Genomic DNA, 22,194 nt, shown 5'->3' on the forward strand with positions numbered 1-22,194 from the left:
GATAAAGCTATGTAGACTTACAGTATTCTCAGTGGATGTATGCAGTGAAGATTCTCAGTCATCCAGTAGAGTTGTCTGGAAGTTAACTCAACTTCCAGTATCCTCAGTGGACTATTTTTTTTTACTCCTTTTTCCAATCATATCCCTTTTTTATTAGAACAGTGCCATATTGTACAGTACAGTTATCAGTAGTTATCTTTACTTTGAGAACGCACAGGACATTTTTTATTTGGCGGTTAAAAATAATTTAATCTAAAATTATTTTTGAAAATCTCATTAAAAGAATTGCAACAGCTATTGCTTCTCCCACTGGTCTGAGAGCTGTCTGTCTTCTATGCCTTTTAGGCAAGATAAATAATAAATATTATCCCAATCAAAGCAATGTTTGCATGTTGTTCTGTACTTTGACTTCAAAAATGGTGAACAGGACATATTGTCTAATGATCCAAAGAACATAATATTAGCATGTTAGGTTACTCTCCTTCACCTTAGGTTACTCTCTCTGCCTAGGTTCCTTCAAAACCCTAGAAGCTAATTTTGGCATGGCATAAATGGCATGAAAAATATTTATGATCCAGAGTGCCTTTTGGTATGCCTACAAGCATTTCCTTTTGTGTTTCCCTGCCCTGGAGAATTGTTTAAATTTTTCAGAAGCCAGCATGTGGCAAACCATAACATCAATCTTTCACAGCCCTTCAGGGTATCCAGACAAGAGGCATTATACCACGAGTACTAAGATTACCCTTATTGTAAAGTTAGTGTAATAGTGACTTGCAACTCTAAAAGTACTTTTCTTCTTCATTTTTATGTTCAGAAAACTAGGGAAGATCCCAGGGGAGGGCTGCTGGGGGTTTGCAGGGGTTCGGAAGAACATCTGGCTAAGATTCTGTTCGGAGAACCCCCATATCCCATTCCTGGCTGGCCCTGCCCACCCCACCCCTCCCAGGAGTCCCCACACGGCCCATTTTGGAGGCAGATAAGTGCAGAGTGCATGCAGAGGCTCAGGGTGAGTGAAAAACTGGCCTACCGGAAGTTCAGGAAGGCCGGAAACAGGCCCGATTTGGGCCTCCAAAGGGCTTCTGGAGCCTGTGGAGGCCGTTTCCCCCCACCTGGAGACTCAAGGAAAGCCTCCAGAGCCCGGGGAGGGCCATGCCTATCCAGCAACCAGGCAGAGAACCCCTTGCTAAAATTTTTGAAGCCTACCCTTGGAAGATCCTTTCTTTTCTTTTCTTTTTATATAATTTTATTTTTTATTACATAGACAACATCACATAACAATGGGGAAAAAAACAATGGGAAAAGGAGAGAAAAAAAACCCCCATCATCACATACAATATGTCATTTGATCACAGGTGCATCCCTACTACGTTTATACATCCCATATCTCTCTGTTGTATATTTAATAAACACCACAATAACCTAAGGTTTAAAAAAAAGAAAAAAAAATGGGGGGGGGAGACAAAAAAGACAAAAAAAACCATCATCACATGCAGCATGTCGTTTGGTTACAATTGTTTTAACCTCTACATCTTCAAATAATATTTACCATCTCAAATATTTCATCTAATATAACTAAAGGCCTTATTTTCATTCTACAATATATATTTAGTTAACATTAGCATTATTTTTCCCCAGAGAGTATACTTCTATTTATTGTTAACCTTGCATTTCATACCTTCAAACAGAGATCTTATTCCTTCATTGTTCAACAAAGCATCGCTACCTATATATACCAGTTTTCATTTGTTCCCCTATTAGAATTGCTTTATCAGCAGCAAAATATCATTATAATAAGTTCTTAACCTTATACATTATATCCCCAGACCTTATATTAATACTTCATTGTGTCATTATTAGATTATTTCACAGCATAATTATATCATCATTTACTTTTTTCAATTAAGGCATAAGTATATCATTTTTCATGTCCAAAGTTTTTTTTTTCCCCTAGCCACCGATAAAACAAATCCCATATCTTATAAAATTGTTCATTCTCTTGCTCTCTAATTTCAAATGTCAATTTACTCATTTCAGCACAGTCCATTATTTTTCGGATAACTTCTTCCTGTTTTGGTATTGTTTCGTTTTTCCAGTTTTTTGCAAATACAATTCTGGCTGCTGTTAACACATTTACAATCAAATATTTTAAGTCTTTGTTGTAGGTTTCTGGTATAATCCCCAATAAAAAGACCTCTGGTTTAAAGTCTATTTGTTTGTGTGTCATTTTCTCCAACCACATGTGGATTTTAGTCCAGTATCTTTTAGCTTCAGTGCAAGTCCACCACATGTGGTAGTATGAGCCAGGTATCTGGTGACATTTCCAACATTTTTCTGATTTATTCTTGAACATTCTTGCGATTCTGGTCGGGGGTAGGTGCCACCTGTAAAACATCTTATACAAGTTTTCTCTATATGCAGTAGACATTGTCATTTTGTAATTTTGAGACCACAATTTCTGCCAATTCTCTAAATCAATCCCATACCTAAAGTTTTTTCCCCAAGCTATCATAGTTTCTTTAACTTGTTCTTCATGCAATTTAAACTCCAATAAATATCCATATAGTTTTTTGATTACTTTTTCATCAGTACCTGTTAGAATTTTGTCTAACCCGGTCATTTTATTATAAAGACCTTTAGTTTTTCTATCTTCATTATATCTAGATTGTATCTGTACATATGAATACCAGTTCATTTCCATCCCTTCTTGTTTCAGCTCTTGAATAGATTTGAGCTCACCCTCTGTATTCAATAATTCTCTATATCTAACTGTTTGTTCCTTTTTATATATTATCGGATATGAAAATGCTTCAATTGTTTATATCCAGACTGGAATTTTTAAATAATGTAGTCTTTTAACCTTTTCCCAATTTAACAACAACGCCTCCCTTATATAATGTCTTCTAAAGTAACCATGTGATTTAGTACCCTTATACCATAAGAAAGCATGCCATCTCAACAACAAGTCGTGACCTTCTACATTCAATAATCTAGTGTTTTTTAATAATATCCATTCCTTAATCCACATCAAGTTTGTTGCCTGATAGTATAGCTCCCAATCAGGTAGCCCAAATCCTCCTCTCGATCTAACATCTTGTAGTAATTTAAGTTTTATTCTAGCTTTTTTCCCTTGCCAAATAAATTTCCAAACTATTTTATTTAAATCTTGAAAAAAATCCTTACCCAATCTGATTGGGATTGTCTGAAACAGATATAGAATTCTAGGTAGAATGTTCATTTTAATTGTAGAGATTCTTCCCATCATTGATAAATGCAAATTTTCCAATTTCTCCAAGTCAATTGCTATTTGTCGTTTTAGTCTGGTATAGTTATCCTCTTTAAGAGTGCTACATCTAGGTGATAAATATATCCCCAAATATTTAACCTTACTTGTGTTTTGAATCTGCAACATTTCTGACAGATCCTTTCTGAGACACTTCCAATGCTCATTTTCCTTCTCTTGGCTGAGATATCTTCGGCATGATAACTGCCTACTAGCTTTTCCTCCTGTCCCAAGGTCATTTTCACATATCATCACAAAAAAGCATTCTTACTGCTAGGAGTGCCTCTGGTCTCCAAATGGTCCCACATAAGCTTTCTTGGGAAGTGAACATAAAGAGCTCGAGGCCAGTGCTTTGGAAATGTGCTTAGTGTGCCCAGAAATGGAATAAAGGAAACATGGATTTAGGAAACACATGAGAAACAAGGATTTCAGCAGTAGCATTCTAATAAGTAATTCCTTTGTTAATGGAATGTCCCTCATGACAAAGAATCTGTGAATGAGCATATCATTTTTCAGCTTTGGGCGGGGGGCATGGCTAAAGTGACCAGACGTCCCGCATTTGGCGGGATAGGCACGGCTTTTCATAATTTTTCCCACATCCCGGGCCATTCCCAAAAGATCCCGCTTAATTTTGGCGCCTTCTTCGACTCACTCCCCCGCCCATCTACTGCCACTCGCATGGGCGGGGTAGCGTAGCGAGTGAGCAGGCGGATGGGCGGGGGAATGAGCTCACCTTTCCAGCCCCACTTCCGGACAAGCCGTGGAAAAGCCTCCACGAAAAGAGCCACCTGGGGCCGCTGCTTCTTCTCCGAACTCAGAGTAAGTGACTGGCGGGGCGAGTGAGTGGGAGGATGGTGGTGGGCTCGCCGCCCGCTGCACTGCAGCTGACTCACCGTGGGCCGGGCGGGCTGGGAGGCTTTGGGCGTCTGGGCGGGAAGAGCGTGGAGGAAGGCAAAGCGGCGCTCGACGCGGCTCTGCTACTTCTGCTGGAGGAGCCCCTAGATAGGGAAGGTGGGTCGCGGGGCGGAGCAAGGGAGTGCAAGTGGCGGATCCTGGGCTCATATGCAGACGGAGCTCTCCAGGCACAGGAGAGCTGGAAAAGTGCTCCACTCATGCACCCACAGGGATGGAGCACGCTCGCTCGCTCGCTCCAGCCCTGCCTGCCGGCACGCTAAAGTGCCAGCATGACTTTGAAGTGCTGGCTTGCCTTCCACGTCGGCCCGCGCGGAAGGCAAGCCGGCACTTCAAAGTCATGCTGGCACTTTAGCGTGCCCCTCAGCCGCCATTCAGTGAAACATGTGTCGCTGAATGGCGGCCGAGCCCTGCCGGAAGCCTTCCGGGCCGGCCATTCACCACTCGCACCCAGTGCTCGCATGCCCACAGGACGGCCCCGGGGAGGAGAGGAACTGCGCGGGTCCCGCCGCTCATGGTACGGGTGAGGGTTGGCTGGCTGGGAGTGAGGGTGGCTGCTGCTGAGGCCTCCAGCCTTGCAATCCTGGGTAGGGGAGGCGAAGGTTCGCTCCGGAGCTGCGGAAGACCGTTGCACCAGGAGGCCTCCACCCTGGGGATCCCACCCATTCGGATTACCCCCAAGCCCAAAGGAGCCTGGGTGCAGGGGTGCAGGCCAGGGAAGACGGGGTTTGGGGGCTCGGAGGAGTAAGGGGCGATCTCCCCCTCCATTCGTCTGTCCCACTGCAGAGCTCCTCCCGGGGGAGGGGGAGGCGGCGAGTGCGCTGACATGGGAGTGAACATAATACACACTTTAACAATTTTTTTTTCTTTTAGCCATCAAATACTGCAGCAAGTGTGTCAGTAATAATAGCAAGACTTTATCTTGCTATTTATAGGATTTATAGCTATAGGATTTTCCAGCCAGGTTAATTTTACTTTTTTATGGTTTTGATGTTGTATTTAATTTTATCTGTATTAGAAACTTATGAAGGCTGTGCAACATTTTGAGGTGATATAGAGTATGTAAAGGCATGAATACAGTAGAACCTCTGGTCACAAACTTAATTCATTCCATAACATTGGTCGCAAACTGATTTGGTCATGAATCAAACCTAATTTTGGAAATTTGGCGCTTACAAAAAAAATGGTGCAGAAGGGGAAATCAGCAGCCGGGGGTGGGTGGGGGGACAATGTGAATATTTTGGTCAGAAGCGTTCGTGACCAGAGGTTCTACTGTATAACATCTTCACTTAAGACTTAAGATTCACTTAAGATATAACATCTTCACTTAAGATTCACTTAAGAACTGTGGCAAGAAAGGTGGTATAGTGACCAAAGTTACAATGGCATTGAAAAAAGTGACTGATGACCATTTTTCACACTTAGCGACCATTTTCACACTTAGTGACCGTTGCAGCATCCTCATGGTCACTTAATCAAAATTTTGATGTTTGGCAACAGTTACAATTTATATTTGTAAATTGTAGTTATGTTGAAATAAAAAAAATATTACAACACTATTTTTGCGTTGTATGAAAAATTTTGTTGCTCCGTATAAAATTTTTAATGAAGCCCCCCCCCCCCTCCCGGTCAAAGGTGTCCCTCTTTACCAATCTGAAAATCTGGTCACCTTAGGCATGGCCCCAACATATTCTCAAAATTCCACATTTGTCTACTGGTCCCCAAAGATTCAGGACATCTTTGTCTACTGGTCCCCAAAGATAGGGCATACACATATAAAAATGGACAGGATTATTATTTTTTTCTTCTTGTACCTAAAGAGATTTAAACCCTATGGATATCTGCATGTATTTCTGTATTCTTCCTTTATCTTTTCATATTGAGCCTTCTTTTCATTAATTCCACAATTTGTACCACATTCCAGACTGTGCTATAAATCTTATTTTAGGTCTGTCTTCAGTTATATTCTTTGCTTCCCTTTTGCAGCTGGCTGAATATCAGGAAAAAGAGTTGTCACGTGTATGCATGTGACTTTTCTCTAGGCTTCTCCAACTGATGGTCCTGTTTCTTTTCTCATCAACAAGAGAAGGAAAGCTCCTCATTATGCTTGTCGTTAGACTCATCCCTCAGGACGTTGGGTTCCCTTGTATAATGTCCCTCAGGTACAGCCCTCCAGAGTTGCACATATAAGCAGAAGTGGGATATTTGGACTGACATACCTTTTGAAAATTACTCCATGATAGTTTTGAGGTGAGGAATAAGGCAAGTAGATCTCTCCCACCTATTTGGCTGAAAAGGAAATCCTGGATCCTTCTAAGAAAGGAGGAGCAGGAAGAGGAACCACACACAGCTCCAACTGTCTACTGAGGCATGGACCTTCTGTTCCACCTCTTCTTCTTCATCCATTTGCCCCCTGTTTACCCAATCGGTCGGAAGGCTTTGGATGAATATGTGGCGCGTCCTGATCTTCATTACAGTTACACCCTTGTGTCTAAAACGAAGCACCATGACTCCACTGTCTATACCATCAATATGACCTCACTGAAGTGGTTGGACGGTAAGTAGCCCTCTGGAAGTGGTGATTTGGGACTTGTTTGGTTGTTGCTCTTGGTGGAGGGGAAACCTAAACACTTTTCAGGGAAGAAGTTTATTAAAAAGGCAGAGATGCTTTCTGACAAGTTGATAAAAAAATTTCCTTCTTCTTCATAAAATGTGATGGGAAAAAGTTGGCCCCCAGATCCTCTTTTCTATTATATCCCACCTGTAGTTTGAATATAGATTCTTGTTTTACTTACCTAAAACTGTCTAGAAGTGAAAGACAGAATAGCCGCACCAAAGTATTTTCATTGGAAGTGCCAGGAGAAATTCAGCTGGAACGACCTACCAGCTTTCCAAAAGTTATGGTAACATGATGCTCCTGTGCTGATCATCAAAAGGCTCATATTCCTTTGATTTGTTTCCAGTGATTGGAACAAAGCATTACTGAGTTATAGCGCTTTTTGAAGAAATACAGTGAATTTTATTTATAGATGAAATTGTATAAATAGTACTAAACTTGACCTAGCAGTACACTTTCCAGAATAAATAATTCATGGGTGGCCAACACATTCAGCAAAGAGGCTATTTAATTATGTATGCCTTCCCACCATCTCTCATGCCGGTCAGCCCATATCTTGGAGAAGTTATGTTGAGTTAATACAAATTGTCAACTCAAAAGCAACACTTTCTAGCCGAAGGGGATTTTAGGGGCCATTTCACTCCTTCAGTAAGTGAAAAGATTTTACTTCCCGTTTTTAACTTTTTATTTCACTACTCAGATGAAGAATAACTACACAGGTCTGCAATCAGAGTTAAACAACTAAAAGGATAATTTTATGCAACTGTAACTTATAATGCTCTGTGAACAAGAATTTTGTTCTTGTGTCTCTCTCACCCATGTGAACTGCTTCCTCAAAGGGCAATGCATTTCTGATGGCTTGCCCTCCTTTGAACCAGCTGGCATCCTTGCTGATCCAAATGCAGGTTGGGCTGTTCATAGACTCTGCCAGTCTTGATTCTCTGCACCAACCATCACAAACTGGACACCTCTTACTCTTTTGGCTCCAGCCCTCTTTCCACCAGATTCATGGGACGCAGCTCTTTACAGGTAGCGATGATCATCTCCCCTGAACTTAGCTGCAAGCAGGTATATCAGCTGGGCATAAGGCAGGGTGGAGAGAAAAACCTGTCATGTTCTCCTATTATAAGGTGACCAGATTTTAACATTGGTAAAGAGGGACACCATTGACCGGGGGGAGGGGGTTGATTAAAATTTTTTAAAAAATCAGGACTATTTTTAAAACGCCGCGGGACGCAGGAGAAATTGTTAAAAATCGGGACTGTCCTGCCAAAATCGGGACGTCTGGTCACCTTACCCAATGGAGAAGCCCAGATTTACTTAATAGCCATGTTCCTGACTTAACAACCACCATGATTCACTTAACATGGCAATAAAAGGTCGCAAAATGTGGCAAAATTCATTTAACAAACATCTCCCTTAGCAACAGAAATTGAGGGATCAATCCTGGTCGTAAGTCAAGGATTACGGGTAGCCAATTGCAAAAGGCAACTTTACTTGGAACAGGTGAGGTTGTGCCCGGATCCCTTTCATGCCAACATCCCATCCTGTCCATGGGGAGAACTCCACAGGCAGACAAAAAACCCCAATCCCCTCTCAACCTCCAGCTGACTCTGCCATCCGCCATAACCACACATGCAAAGGCAAAACTCAGGGGGCTGAATTCTACAGGGGGAGGAGTAAAGGGGGGGATTTGAGGGGCAGCCCAAAGCACCGTCTGTCTAAATTTGCATCAGGCAGGCAGTAACATTTTGATAGACCATGATCAGAGGAGCAGCTGATCCTATGTATTATGATCTTTCTGATCATAATCTTTCAAATGTATTATGGGATGACTCTAGAAGACATTATAAATTACCAGTGGGAAATATACTTAGTTGCATGACTAAATAAAACAATTCTAAACTTAATGTCATGTATTCCAATTCACAGGCATATAATACTGCCGCGAACCTGCTGTTCATGCGATATGTTAAGGCCACCTTACGATATTTGAGTTAAAAATGACCAGTAAGCACCAGCAATCTTTAAAAGAGTTTGCTGTATGCTGCCGCCTTGCCGATCTGCCACGTCACAAACAACTCCCCCCAAAAAAGCCATCTACGTCATCAACGTGCAATGGATGCCAGGCTATGCGGTGATGCCTCCAAATCCAATGGAAAGCCGTCAAGCGTTGACTGATATAGATACAGGGCAAACAGCATTCATCTCTGTTTGCAATTAGCTGGAGGGGGTTTCGTTCACGATTCCACGGCCATTCTGCAGAGTACAGAGACTGCAGTCCGTGTCCAGCAAACGACACTGCGTGGCAGTGGGAAACTGCTGCGCAATGTTTACTTGCCATGTATTTACTTGCCAAAATTTACTTGCCAAAAATCGGGACTTTTTAAAAACGCCGCGGGATGTGAGACAAATTATTAAAAAGTGTGACTGTCCCGCCAAAAGCGGGACGTCTGGTCACCTTATCCTATTACTTTTTCCTCACAAGTAATCTTTGGGTTAGTTGCTTCCCTAAATGGGACAATTTGTTCCTTATTACCCTTTTGTCTTCTTAAGATGGCTCATGAGTAGCCACTCTCTTCCTTTACATTTTTGCCTTTTTCCTCTCTTATTCTTGAGTAAACTTTCTGCCTCATGGGTCAAAGTTGACTCAGCCTTCCATCCTTCCAAGGTCAGTAAAATGAGGACCCAGATTGTTGCTGGGGGGCAATATGCTGACTCTGTAAACTGCTTAGAGAGGCCTGTAAAGCACTATGAAGTGGTATATAAGTCTGTTATTGCTATTGTAAATCTGTGTTTTCATTTGTATCTCCTTTGATTACCTAAGTTATGTTATCTTTTTCCTGGCACTAATAAGCCTGCTAGTAATGAGTCTCCCCACGACCTCACACTTTTATATATATTTTTTATAAATTATCAATTTATTCCATTCATTACCTTCTCCCGATTACCTCTCAGACTCCCATTGATCTTCCCAAAAGCTACCCATCTCACCCTATCATCTAATTACCTCATCTATTCATCTTTAGGTCCTGTTTCCTACATCCTGCAAATTTTGAGCCCTTGTTGTCACCCTCAGTTTCTTTACCCTCAGATTATTCTCTTCCTCCTCATAACAGACATCTGTCACATGGTTGAGTACAGGCAACCCTTGACCTACGACCACAACTGATCCCAAAATTTCTGTTGCTAAGTGAGACAGTTATTGAGTTTTCACATTTTATTATCTTTCTTGCCATACTTGTAAAATGAATCGCTGCAGCTGTTAAATTAGTAACATGGATGTTAAGTGGATCTGGCTCCCCCATTGACTTTGCTTGTCAGAAGGTTGCAAAAGGGGATCAGATGAACAACCTGGACATTGCAACTGTCATAACCAGTCACCAACCATCCAAATTTTGATCATGTGCCCATGGAGATGGTGCAACGGTGAAAAAAGGTCATAAATCACTTTTTTCAGTGCTGTTGTAACTTTGAACAGTCACTAAATGAATGGTTGTAAATTGAGGACTACTTGAAACTATCTGGCAGGGCCATGGGATAACGCCATGGGACACATCTCTCTTCCTATTGAAGCATGGGAGGAGTGTATATTAGTGCAGTTGTCTGGTGGAATCCTGAAAGAAGGTCTGGAGGAGCTCTCTCTCAGATTTATTTCACTTCATTTCTAAGAACATATTAATCACTCTATAACTTACGGTTTTGTTGGGGATAATCAACTACAATAAGTGGAATGTGATAGCATAAGTAGTAAAATGAAACAACAGTGGAGAGCAGCAAAAATAGTTCCTGGATTCAGTAGGTCAACAAATCTACATATTTCCTTACGTGGGAGTGCACAAGAATGTTGTAGGCTATTGTACACTCTGGACACTGTACAAAATCGTAAAAACTTGAACTAAAATAATCTTAAAAGAAACGCAAATGAAACAAAACATTTCAATATAAAATACACTAACCGCAGGCCTGAGACCAAAAGCAAGGGTCACTTCTGTCATTCCATCTCCTTGAACTCTTCAGAAATCAAAGGAGCATCCTGGGATTGGCACACACACAGAGGCCACATAGGAGCAATCTGTCCAAGGCCTTAGTCACATGCCTATTAGAGGCTTTAGACCCATGATGGCGAATCTATGGCACATGTGCCACAGTTGACACACAAGCCATTGGCCAGCTCAGCTGCACTGCGCATGTGCACGTGCCTCCCAAAGGTCAGTTGATTTTTGGGTCTCTGCTGCAAATGCAGGAGATGCACACGCATGTACAGGGGGACTGAGGGTCGCATGCACATGTGCAGGGAGTGAGGGGAGTGCAGGGAGTGCGGCATGCCTCCCTGCGGCCCATTTGTGGTCCCAGGAGCAGGGGAGTGCTGGGGGTCATGCATGCATGTGCAAGGGGTGGGGTGCATTGCATTATGGGTGTGGGCACGCGTGCAGGCGCTGTCCCAGGTGCGATTTTAGCACACAAGGAGAAAAGGCTTAGCCGTCACTGCTATAGCCAATGACTCAGCCCAACTGCCTGATAGGTCTGGTCCCATGCTGTCTCTGGAAATCAACAGGGCCCATCAGTTGCCTGGGGCAGACCAACTTAACAGGCTCTTTCATCCCACGGAGATGGATGGTCCCAGCGAATACTTTATGATGTGATAATGTATCGTTGTTGGAGTTTGTGTCTGGTTGCATTGGTGTGGGCCTTGGGAGTCCCATCTTTACTATATGTGTCTTTTCATCCCCAGATTCTGAAGTGGATAAAACAATCTGGTGGCACATGGTGACCATTGCTGTGCCCAAAGTATATAAGAATGCACAGATGAAGAAGTCATGTTTCCTTTTGCTTGCTGGTGGAAGTAATGACAATCCAGAAGAACCTGCTGAATACTCTGCTAATCAAATTAGAACTCTAGCAGTCACAACTGGATCGTATGTAAACTTTTCCTTAAGTAGGGATAATGGCAGTTCAACAACTTTTTAGGAAAAGTTCTCAATGGTTTCCATAGAATCAGCAGCCGTGGTGGCATAATAGTTAGAATACAGTACTGCAGGCTAATTCTGCTGACTGCCAACGGTTCGATCCTCAAGGTTGACCAGCCATCCATCCTTTTGAGGCCAATAAAATGAGGACCCAGATGGTTGCTGACTCTGTAAACATTTAGAGAGGCTGTGAAGCATTGTGAAGCAGTATATAAATCTGAGCAGGGGTGGGATTCAGCCGGTTTGGGCCAGTTTTGGCTAACCGGTAGCTCCAACCATCAGCTGAGAGTGAACCAGTTCGCTCTGATGATCAGCTGGGTCCAGCTGCCTGCCCCTGTGCTGTACTGACCTATATTCCCTTTTCTGAAGCCCAGTTGTTTTGCATCGGGGCTGCAGTAGAAGGTAAGTTTTCAAACACACCGCACGCACTCTCAGCGAACTAGTTGTTACACAGGTTGAATCCCACCACTGAATTTGAGTACTATTGCTATCACCAATCCTACAGGAATTAGGAACCTGAAGGCAGGAAGATGTAGAAAGTAATGACTGAATGTGTCTCAACTGTACATCTATTGTATCTCTAGTTATTTTTACATTTTCTTTGTCTCATATAAGATTAGGATTTAAAACCTAATAATATAGAGGGAGGAAAGAGGAATAGAAGTAGGATTAAATAGAGCTGTAACTCCACCTTCCTAGATTAAGAACTAATAAAGTAGAATGTTGATTGTTACTAATACTTAACTTGGACTTCTTGAATATGCTTTTCCAGAAGTTTTGATCACAGCATTTTCCCCAAGTACCTGTCCAAGTCTTTATTTCATCTGATCACCCTATTGGCCCATCATAAGTCTTTTTTGTAGAGTCTCCTGTGACCATGTAAAGGAATTAAGATAGATGGCTCAGCACAAAGGCTCCAGAAGGTAGTTTGAAATATTAAGGGCAGCAAAGGAGAAAGAACATTAATCTTTTGAGGGAGGAAAAGGTCTTTGAAAGCTGGCAGAGGAAAAAGTGGAACAGCAATAACTGCAAACTTTACCAGAACAAAAAGCAAAGCAATCAGAGGGGGAAAAGACTGAAGGAGGAGTTCAGCTATTTGCATAATCATGATTTATAGTATCATCATATATTGCTCTGGAAATATAAAACATGTCTTCATTGCTGTTATATCAGTGTATTTGTGTCTGGAGATGCTTGAAGATGCTATAAATCTAAGGTGACCAGATTTTCAGATTGGTAAAGAGGGACACCTTTGACTGGGGGGGGAGGGGAGAGACTTGATTAAAAATTTTATACGGGGCAACAAAAATTTTCATACAATGCAAAAATAGTATTGTAATATTTTTTTTATTTCAACATATCTACAATTTACAAATATAAATTGTAACTGTTGCCAAACATCAAAATTTTGATCACGTGACCATGAGGATGCTACAACGGTCGCTAAGTGTGAAAATGGTCACTAAGTGTGAAAAATGGTAATCAGTCACTTTTTTCAATGCCATTGTAACTTTGGTCACTATACCACCTTTCTAGCCACAGTTCTTAAGTGAATAACAGCACCTGATAAGTTAGTAGCATAAGTGAATCTGGTTTCCCCATTTGACTTTGTCAAAAGGTGATTATATGACCCCAGGACACTGAAACCATCATAAATACGAATCTGTTGTCAAACATCAAAATTTTGATCGCGTGACCATGAGGATGCTGCAATGGTCGCTAAGTGTGAAAATGGTCACTAAGTGTGAAAATGGTCATCAGACACTTTTTTCAATGCCATTGTAACTTTGGTCTTAAGTGAATAACTGCAGCTGGTATTTTGTATTTTGGATAGAATCTTTTTTTAAATAGTCTAAGACAATTTAAAAAAAGAATCCACACAGAATAAATTGAAGTAAAACATTTCAAAGTATTGTGCATAGAATTTTTAAAAATGGTTTCACTTCAATTTATTTTGGATAGAATCTTTTTTAAATAGTCTAAGACAATTTAAAAAAATAATCCACACAGAATAAAAATATTTTAAAAAATCCTATGCACAATAAATAAAATATTATTTTAAAATACATTAAAAAAATAAAAGAAAAAACCCAGCTCACTTACCAGCAGGCACAAGTGAGGATTCTAAGTCAATCCAGAATGATGTAGATGTTAATACAAAGAACTGAGCAACTTAAAATGGTGAAATTAGTCAGGGAAATATTTTTCAAAGAAACTTTGCCACCATTTTTTCCGACCTCCAACCTCCGTGCCCCTCCCCTCCGGAAAATCCAGGAAGTAACACTCGCGGCTTCTCTAGCCAAGCATTTTCTGGAGCTCTATGGTACTTGGTCATTTTTTCTTATAAAATGAGGTAAAAGGGGTGCGGGGGGTCCGTTTTCTTTCTTTAATGTTTTAATTATATCTTCAATGAAAGTACTGAGACAGAGAGAGAGGTTAGGACAGAGTGTCTTTTGTCTTGCCCCGGTTAGGAGTTCTTAAGCAAATCCACCGGGCTTTCAACATGAAGCCAGAAAATTGGGACTTTTTAAAAATGCCCCGGGACACGGGACAAATTGTTATAAAGCATGACTGTCCCGCTGAAATCGGGACATCTGGTCACCTTATATAAATCACTACTGTGGGAATAATTTGAGGGTGGGGAAAGCCAAGAAAACAGAGTAGGTACCCCAAAGTGCACTTACTTTTGGTAACAAAAGTAAATTGGCTAGTGACGTACATACATACATGCATACATGCATACATACATACATACATCTTTCTATGAAGTTACATCATAGGGTTCTTCTTTCTATAATCTATCCTGTCTGATCATGAAAATCATAAATTAAACTTCATTCTTTTCATTTTTCTACAAAAAATTGAAAAAAGGCTTCCAGTCACCGATAAAAATATAGATAATGTCTTTTTCTCTAATTAAGCAAGTTATACCATATTTAATCCTAATGTTTTTATCTTGGCATTTAAATAGTACATCTGATATCAAAAGATGTACATTGTCTGAAACAAAAATATCATTTTGGGCAAAAAATCCATCTTATTACACAAATTCTCCCCAACAGTGACAGTTGTAATTACTCCCATCTTAATACGTCTTTCTTAATTTCAGTTCTTGTCTTAACATAATCATTTTGAAATAGCATATAATTCATATTTATCACAGTAATGCTCAAATGTTTAACTTTTTCTCATTTTTAAAACACGTCTTCTTAATCAGTTCTAATTAATCTTATGGTTTCATTTTGTTAATATTTTTGTCTTCTGTTTATTAATCTTAAATATGCTAATATACGAAATTCCTTTGATTTTCCCATTAATGCTTCTACTCCCTCTAGTGGATCTTCTAAAATTAACATTAGGATATTTACAAATGACCTTAATTTGTAAGTTTCAAGTTACATTAATATTCTTAGTTGCAGAGAAGGTCCTTTGATGATTTGGATTTATTATTCTTTTGCTGTTTAAAGTTCTGGAACATACGAACTCTATTAAATAGGTAAAGTTGATTTATACTTCTCAGAAAGCACAAATAATTCTTAATGGAAAACAAACAAAACCTAGTATAGTATATCCACTATCTCTAATTTTGTTCATTTTGATTCTTGAAGTATTGAATAAAGATACAGGTAGTCCTTGACTTATGATCACAACTGAGCTCAGGATTTCTGTTGCTAAGCAAGATAATAGTTAAGCGAGTATGCCCCATTTTACAACCTTTCTTGCCACAATTGTTAAGTTGATCACTGCAATTGTTCATTTAGTAACACGGTTGTTAAGGTGAATCTGGCTTCCCCTTGACTTTGCTTGTCAGAAGGTTGCAAAAACTGATCACATGACCCCGGGACACTGCAACCGTCTTAAATATGAACCAGTTGCCAAGCATCTGAATTTTGATCATGTGACTATGGAGCTGTTGCGACGGTCGTAAGGGTGAAAAACACTCATGCGTCACTTTTTTCAGTGCCACTGTAACTTTGAACAGTCACTAAATGAATGGTTGTAAGTTGAGGACTACCTACATAAGACAAGGACAGAAAATTATGGGGGTTATGATTAAAAAATAAACCTATGAGTGTCTTTTTCTAAATATAGTTTAATACTTATTTGAATATCCTCTCCAAGTCTGCAGTTACATTCCATTAAGTTTTTTTAAATGAAGACTTTAAACCCCAGCAACATTCAAATGCACACTAATTCATTATTTTCTTACAATGCAATACTATATTAGAGTTGGATCTAATGGAATAAGCTGAATGTTTTACATCTGAAAAGCAGAATTATTTTCAATGTCACATAGCTAGAGACATTGGGTACATGAGCAAGGACCATGAATTTTAGAGCGAGCGTATTGCATTGCATTGAGCTGTGGTGACTCAGTGGTTAGAGTGCAGTACTGCAGGCTACTTCTGCTGACTGCCAGCTGCCAGCAGTTCGGCAGTTCGATTCTTACCAGGCTCAAGGTTGACTCAGCCTTCCATCCTTCCGAGGTCGGTAAATTGTGGACCCAGCTTGTTGGGAGCAATATGCTGACTACGTAAACCGCTTAGAGGGGGATGAAAAGCCCTGTGAAGCGGTATATAAGTCCAAGTGCTATTTCTTTTTTTTTAATAAATGTTTTTTAATTTTAATTTAAAACAGGTACAGCATCTTTCTTTACATCTGTAGAAAATGTATCAATCAATTACAGATAAGTTTTAGTACATCTCCTCCACAGTCAACCAACATAACTCATATTAACTCAAGCATTATTATATATCCATTTTCATTTAACTGTAATTATTATTTAAAAATATTAATAAAAGTAATAATCTTGAACAATACCTGCCCACACCAGTGGGAAAATAAAAAATAAAAAAAGAGCAAATAAAAAATAACAATTAAAATAAAAAGTAAAAAATAAAAATAATACAAAAAGAGACAAAAACGACAAGAGACAGGACAGGAAAACAAAACAAAACACAGGTATCTATTATGAAAAAAAAAAGAAGTATATCAACTGGTTACAACATGCTTTGGTGCTTCTCTTCCATTAACTCATATTAATTCAAATATCTTAACTCGGATATTTACCATATCAACATCATTATACCTCCAGTTTTAATTACCTATGGTTATGCTAAAGAATTAATCCATAACACATGCTGACAATTCATTTACTTATTTGTAAAATCCTCTATTATCATCAAATCCTCATGTCCTATTTTAGCTGGACATCCATATTATTTAATTATATCATATATCATATCATTTTCCCAGTATTGATTAACATTTGATTGTATGTATTTTATTTAGTTTTTTTAATAGTGATAATTATTGTAGTTAATACTCTTTATGTATAATCTAAAGATGTTTTCTCATATCCAATTGTTAGTTATCATATCAACTCCACATTATATACATTACTATAAATATCAATTATTATTCAACTATGTCTATTACAAAAAAAACAATTAGGTTTAGCTAGTTTTCAATTGTATTCTTCAATCTATCAGCCAGTTCCAAATTATATATATTACTATCCATATCAGTCATTATTCAGCTATATCTATTACACATTGAGGTAATCAGATTTAGCTAATTTTAAATTACGTTCTTCCATCTGTCAGCCAGTGTCTCTCCAATAGCAAAGCCTTCTCAAGCCAATTGCCACGCGTTGGATAAATTTACCAAATGTTTTCATAAGCAAATCCAGACAAAGATATTTTGGCACCTTTGAACTCTGAATGTCAGTGATGAAATAATAATGTTGTCCTAGGCTTGTAAAATTTTCCAAGTTAACTTTAATTCTCAAGGGTGGATTTTCCATTCCTCCTGCACTCTGTCTCTTTAAATGAGTCTTCTTTATAGCTCCCCCCCTCCTTTCTTCCTCTGAGATAGACCAGACACCATTTCTCACATTTTCCATTTGTATTTCAGGAACATTTAAACATTCAACGATCTCAGTTTTTACTTCATATTTTAAAATCAGATGATCCAATTTTCTTTCCAGCCTTTGATAAGAGTCAAAAAGCCCTCTGCATGCGGAAAAAAGAATCTGAAATGAAATCTTAGAGGTATTTTGAGACGCCATGATGTGTCGCAGTTAAAAATTGCAAGCTCTTTTTTTTTTCCACAGACTTCGAAGCACTTTTCTTAGTCTCTTGCAGGCTGTGCAATCTTATCTGATCGTAAACAGAGCCAAGTAATAAAGTAATAAAAATGTCGAATCGTGACGGGCTAATTAGTAGAAAATAAATTTTACGATTCACTTAGGGAGAGTCAGAGGGGGGAGGATGTCAAGGAGTTTCTTGAAGCATTTAAGAAGTAAAGTAACCACCAGCCATAAATCCATTAGAGAAAGCCAATTCGCCGCTAAATTTCCCTATTCTTTGGTTTCAGTTAGCTTAAGTTTTTAACGCGAACAGTCTCTCTTGGATAATAAAATCAGCTTACCAGATGACATCACTTCTACCATTCTTAGGGGCAACCTGCAGTTTCAGTTAGCACGCAGCTAATCCAGAAAGGAATTGGCACGAGGAGTTAATACCCCCCCCCCAGAGACTTGCGGGTGTCTCTGAGGTCCTGGGTCTCTCCTCACCTTCACTGTCGTCTCCGGGACAGCTAGAGTTCAAAGAACCCGTCCAAAACGGTCGGTATAGAGGAATTTCAGGAGTAGCCTGAAACTCCATCTTCTCACTGCTAAGCCCCGCCTTCTTCCAAGTCCAAGTGCTATTTCTATTGCTATTATAGAACCCTTAGCTACTAAACAGTGAGCATATCCACCATTCTCTGGTTTTCAGCCACATCTAAAAATCAGAGTTTTGCTACAGTTGCTAAATATAATTTGGCTACTAAAGGAGTTCATTCAATGCAACATAATAGATTACCATTTGTTCCAAATGCAGGTCAAATCTTTGCCTGGCATATATGGATTTGGGGGTGGTGAGGGCGAAGAAACAAAAGTGGTGGAAAAATGCTTCCACAATTGCAGAGCTCAGATTTATTGTTTTTCTAACGAGTGGGTGGGAGTGACGAATGGATGTTTATGAACCTGCAGTTTGATTTCTATTTTGTGGAAATGAAAAGCTTGGGCCCTTTCAATTGTTACTTTCTGTTTAGAATAGTGGAATAGTCTTGACTTAACAACTAGCTAAGGATACTTGCAGCCCTGTGACAGCTGGGAATTCATGGGGTCATAAAAAGGGAGTGAAAGCTGGGTACAGGCCACAGGCTGACTAACTTTGAAATGACATCTACCTGGTGTTACTGGTGTCAAAGTACTGTATTTTTTGGAGTATAAGACGCACCTTTTCCCCTCAGAAAAGAGGCTGAAAAGCTGGGTGTATCTTACACACTGAATACAGCATTTTTTGCCCCCTGAAACCCCGCGCCTTCACCAAAATGGCCATGCAGAGCCTTTAGGAGCTTTGCAGAATGCTCCTGGGGGCTGGGAAGGGAAGAAATGAGTAAAAGCGGGTCATTTTTTGCTCAATTTTGCCCCCCCAGCCCCCAGGAGCACTTTATAAGCCACCTAAAGGCTATACATGCCCTTTTGTTTGACAAAAAACTGAGCCATTTTCGCAAAAAATGGGCCATTTTGGGGAGGTCTGCAGAGTGAAAAAACTTTTTTCTTTAACTTGCCTCTTCAAAACCTTAGTGCGTCTTATACTCTGGTGCGTCTTACACTCCGGAAATTCAGTATTTTGTCTGAGTTTGCCTATTATAAAGTAGGCTCTGCCAGGGTGATGTTTTTGTTCTTCGAAACTGGTTTGGACTGACTGATTTGTCTTGGCAGGGTTGCAGTTCGTCTGCTGCAGATCCCCTTCCAGCCTCTCACTTTCCACGTAAGTACCGGTACTTGTGGCTTTTGCCTGCTTTGAAGTTCCCTTCTAGCTTTCAGAGGAGAGGTAGTGATGCAGGACAATCATTTTGGACCCCAAAGAAGCTCATGATGGAAACTTTCTGTGCCACTGCAGTAGACTGTATGGCCTGCAGCAGTGCAGAAGAGCAGGTAATAACATTCAAAGGAAAACAGAAATAACAGCCAGTATTTCAATAGTCATAAACTGAGTGGAATAAAAAAATATAGCCACTTAGAGGTTGTTGGGGTTTTTTTACAAAATGAAATCACTCATTTTTATATCATATACGTGTATTCAAATACTTAAATCAGTGTAAATTTAGAAATAATGTGTATTACACAAACACACACACAAACCAAAAAACCCAATGGTAACTTAGTTGTATAAATATGCACATATGGCTCTTGAGTAAATGCTATACATTGGCCTGCAACTTTGGAGTCCTACAAATTTCCTTATGGTACTTTATTGTATATCAACTAAGCAGCCTTTCAAAACTTGAGAATAATAGTTCTGTCATATTCTGGAGTTTCCACGGCAGCAGGAACAGATCCAGAAAAAGTTCTTGACATTCTGATCATGGCAGTATGACATGCTTGACATCTGAGTGCTTTGCAACAGGTGGGCCTTTACAATAATTGCAACATCCTGTAGATACACCATCATTATTTCTCTATTTCACAACCAGCTTCCAATAAGCAGGATCAATAGAGAAGCAGTAAAATTATGAGTTGTAGTGAGGTGATGGCTTGCTTAATGGCTGAATGGAAAGTCCATTGCAGTTGTGCAATGTTTTACTTAGTAACTATGTTGCATAGCAATGGAATTGTCGGTCCCAATTGCTAAGTGAGGATTACTTCTACTTGCATTACTTTTACAGATATGAAATCATACATACACTTTTTTTTCCTAGACTGCAGTTGAAGAGAAAAATACAAGTATGTAAATTATTGGCTAAAAATCTCTTGCTAAGCAAAGAGGTTAGGTTTGTGTGCTGAGCAATTTGCAACAGATGCTGGAAAGTGGACTAAATGCATTCTTCCTTGGAGCAAGTGATAATATCTGTCATTATTTTGTAAAACAAGAAATGACTATTTTTTCGTATTATTATTTCCAGAAACATCCTTTTGGGATGAAGAATATTACAGAAAATAGTTTATTTGCGTATATTTTATGGAGATTTATTAATGACCCAACTGCTTCACTGGACTGGGTCATCCAATTCCCAATGGTCAAGGTAATTCTGAAATTCACATTCCTTACTATAGAGTTGTAGAGCTTGGGATTCTCCAGAGATTATTGGGTTCTAATCCCCATCAACCTCAGCCCACTTGAACAGAAAAGACAAACTGGTAATCTACAACATATAGAGCAGGAATCCCCAACCTCCAGGATGTGGACCAGTACTAATCTGTGGCCTGTTAGAGACCCAGCCACGCAAGTGAGTGAAACTTCATCTGCACCTGTGTGGGATCTAGGTAGCACATGAAACCATCCCACCCACCTATCTTGTCCATGGAAGAATTCCTTTACATGAAATCTGTCTCAGTTTCAAAAAGTTTTGGGACTGCTGATATAGAGCAGTGGTCCCCAACCCCCGGTCCGCGGACCGGTGCTGGGCCGTGGAGTACCTGGCACCGGGCCGCGCAGCGGCCGGGGGCCATGCAACGGCCGACTCTTCACTCATGCAGCGCCGTCGCCGGAGGGGGGGAGCTGCGCGGAAGCACAGGAGCAAGTGAGGCGAGGAGGAAGAATCCCCCGCTACTACACCACCTCCGCCCCCTCCCCGAGTCAGCCGTCCCCTCAGTGAACGCCTCCGCCTCTTTCTCCTTTCTCGCCTCAGTCGGCTCGCCTGGAAGCGAGGTGAGGAGGGGGCGGACCATGCGCTGGAAGCGGAGCCCTTGGAGGCCCTGGCGGCTTCCCCGGCGGTCGTTGCTGGCCGCTCTCTTCTTTTTCTCGCTGTCCTCCTCGGCTCGGCTCAGTCGTCTCTGAGTTGCCCAGGGAGGGGCGGCGCGCCCGGGACGGAGACGGCGCTTCCCCGCCCGGCCTTGGCTTGTGAGAAGGAACGGCGGGAGAGGTAGAGAGAGAGAGAGAGAGAGAGAGAGAACGTCGGGCAGCCGAGGGCGGGGGGGGGTCTTTTGAGGGGAGATGGGGGGTGCACGATTTTGGTGCGCGTGCGCCCTCCGCAGGCGTGGGTGGGGGGCTGAGAGGAGTCTAACGGTAGCGCAGGAAAGGGGAGGGTATGAGCGCCGCCTGAGGTGGTGAGGGGCAGTCGCCAGATTCAGGCCGCCGCTGCCGCTATTGCAGCGCACGGTGGAAAAGCGGCGGTCTTGCCCACCCCTTCCCTGCCTCCCGCCCGCTCCAGTTGCCGCAGCCAGGGGTGGGGGCTCGGTGCCTGAAGTCTCTTGCCTCTCTTCCAAAATTTCGCCAACGGGCATAGGTGAAGCGCGCTCTTTCCCTTCCTCACAAAACACATTTCCTTTCCCCCCACGCGTAGTTATTGGCGATATGGACTCTTGGACTCTTACCCAGCCAGATCAGTATCAAACATTTCCCTGACCTCAGCAGAAGCGA

General features: G+C 40.9%; 1 protein-coding gene across 1 annotated transcript in view; it reads left to right on the forward strand.

The window, feature by feature from the left end:
- Positions 1 to 6,562: 6,562 nt before the first annotated feature.
- The window catches only part of LOC148048179 (autocrine proliferation repressor protein A-like), a 34,898-nt gene continuing 19,266 nt past the window's right edge, over positions 6,563 to 22,194 (forward strand). Inside the window, exons 1-2 of the mRNA XM_087708256.1 lie at positions 6,563 to 6,749; positions 11,545 to 11,732. Of these exons, the coding sequence (XP_087564382.1) occupies positions 6,563 to 6,749; positions 11,545 to 11,732 (375 nt within the window). The remainder of the gene's footprint in view (positions 6,750 to 11,544; positions 11,733 to 22,194) is intronic.

Source organism: Thamnophis sirtalis, unplaced genomic scaffold (assembly GCF_051295495.1).
Source record: "Thamnophis sirtalis isolate CommonGarterSnake01/CBP01778 unplaced genomic scaffold, rThaSir2_p1.2 scaffold_3, whole genome shotgun sequence".
Classification (NCBI taxonomy): Eukaryota; Metazoa; Chordata; class Lepidosauria; order Squamata; family Natricidae; genus Thamnophis; species Thamnophis sirtalis.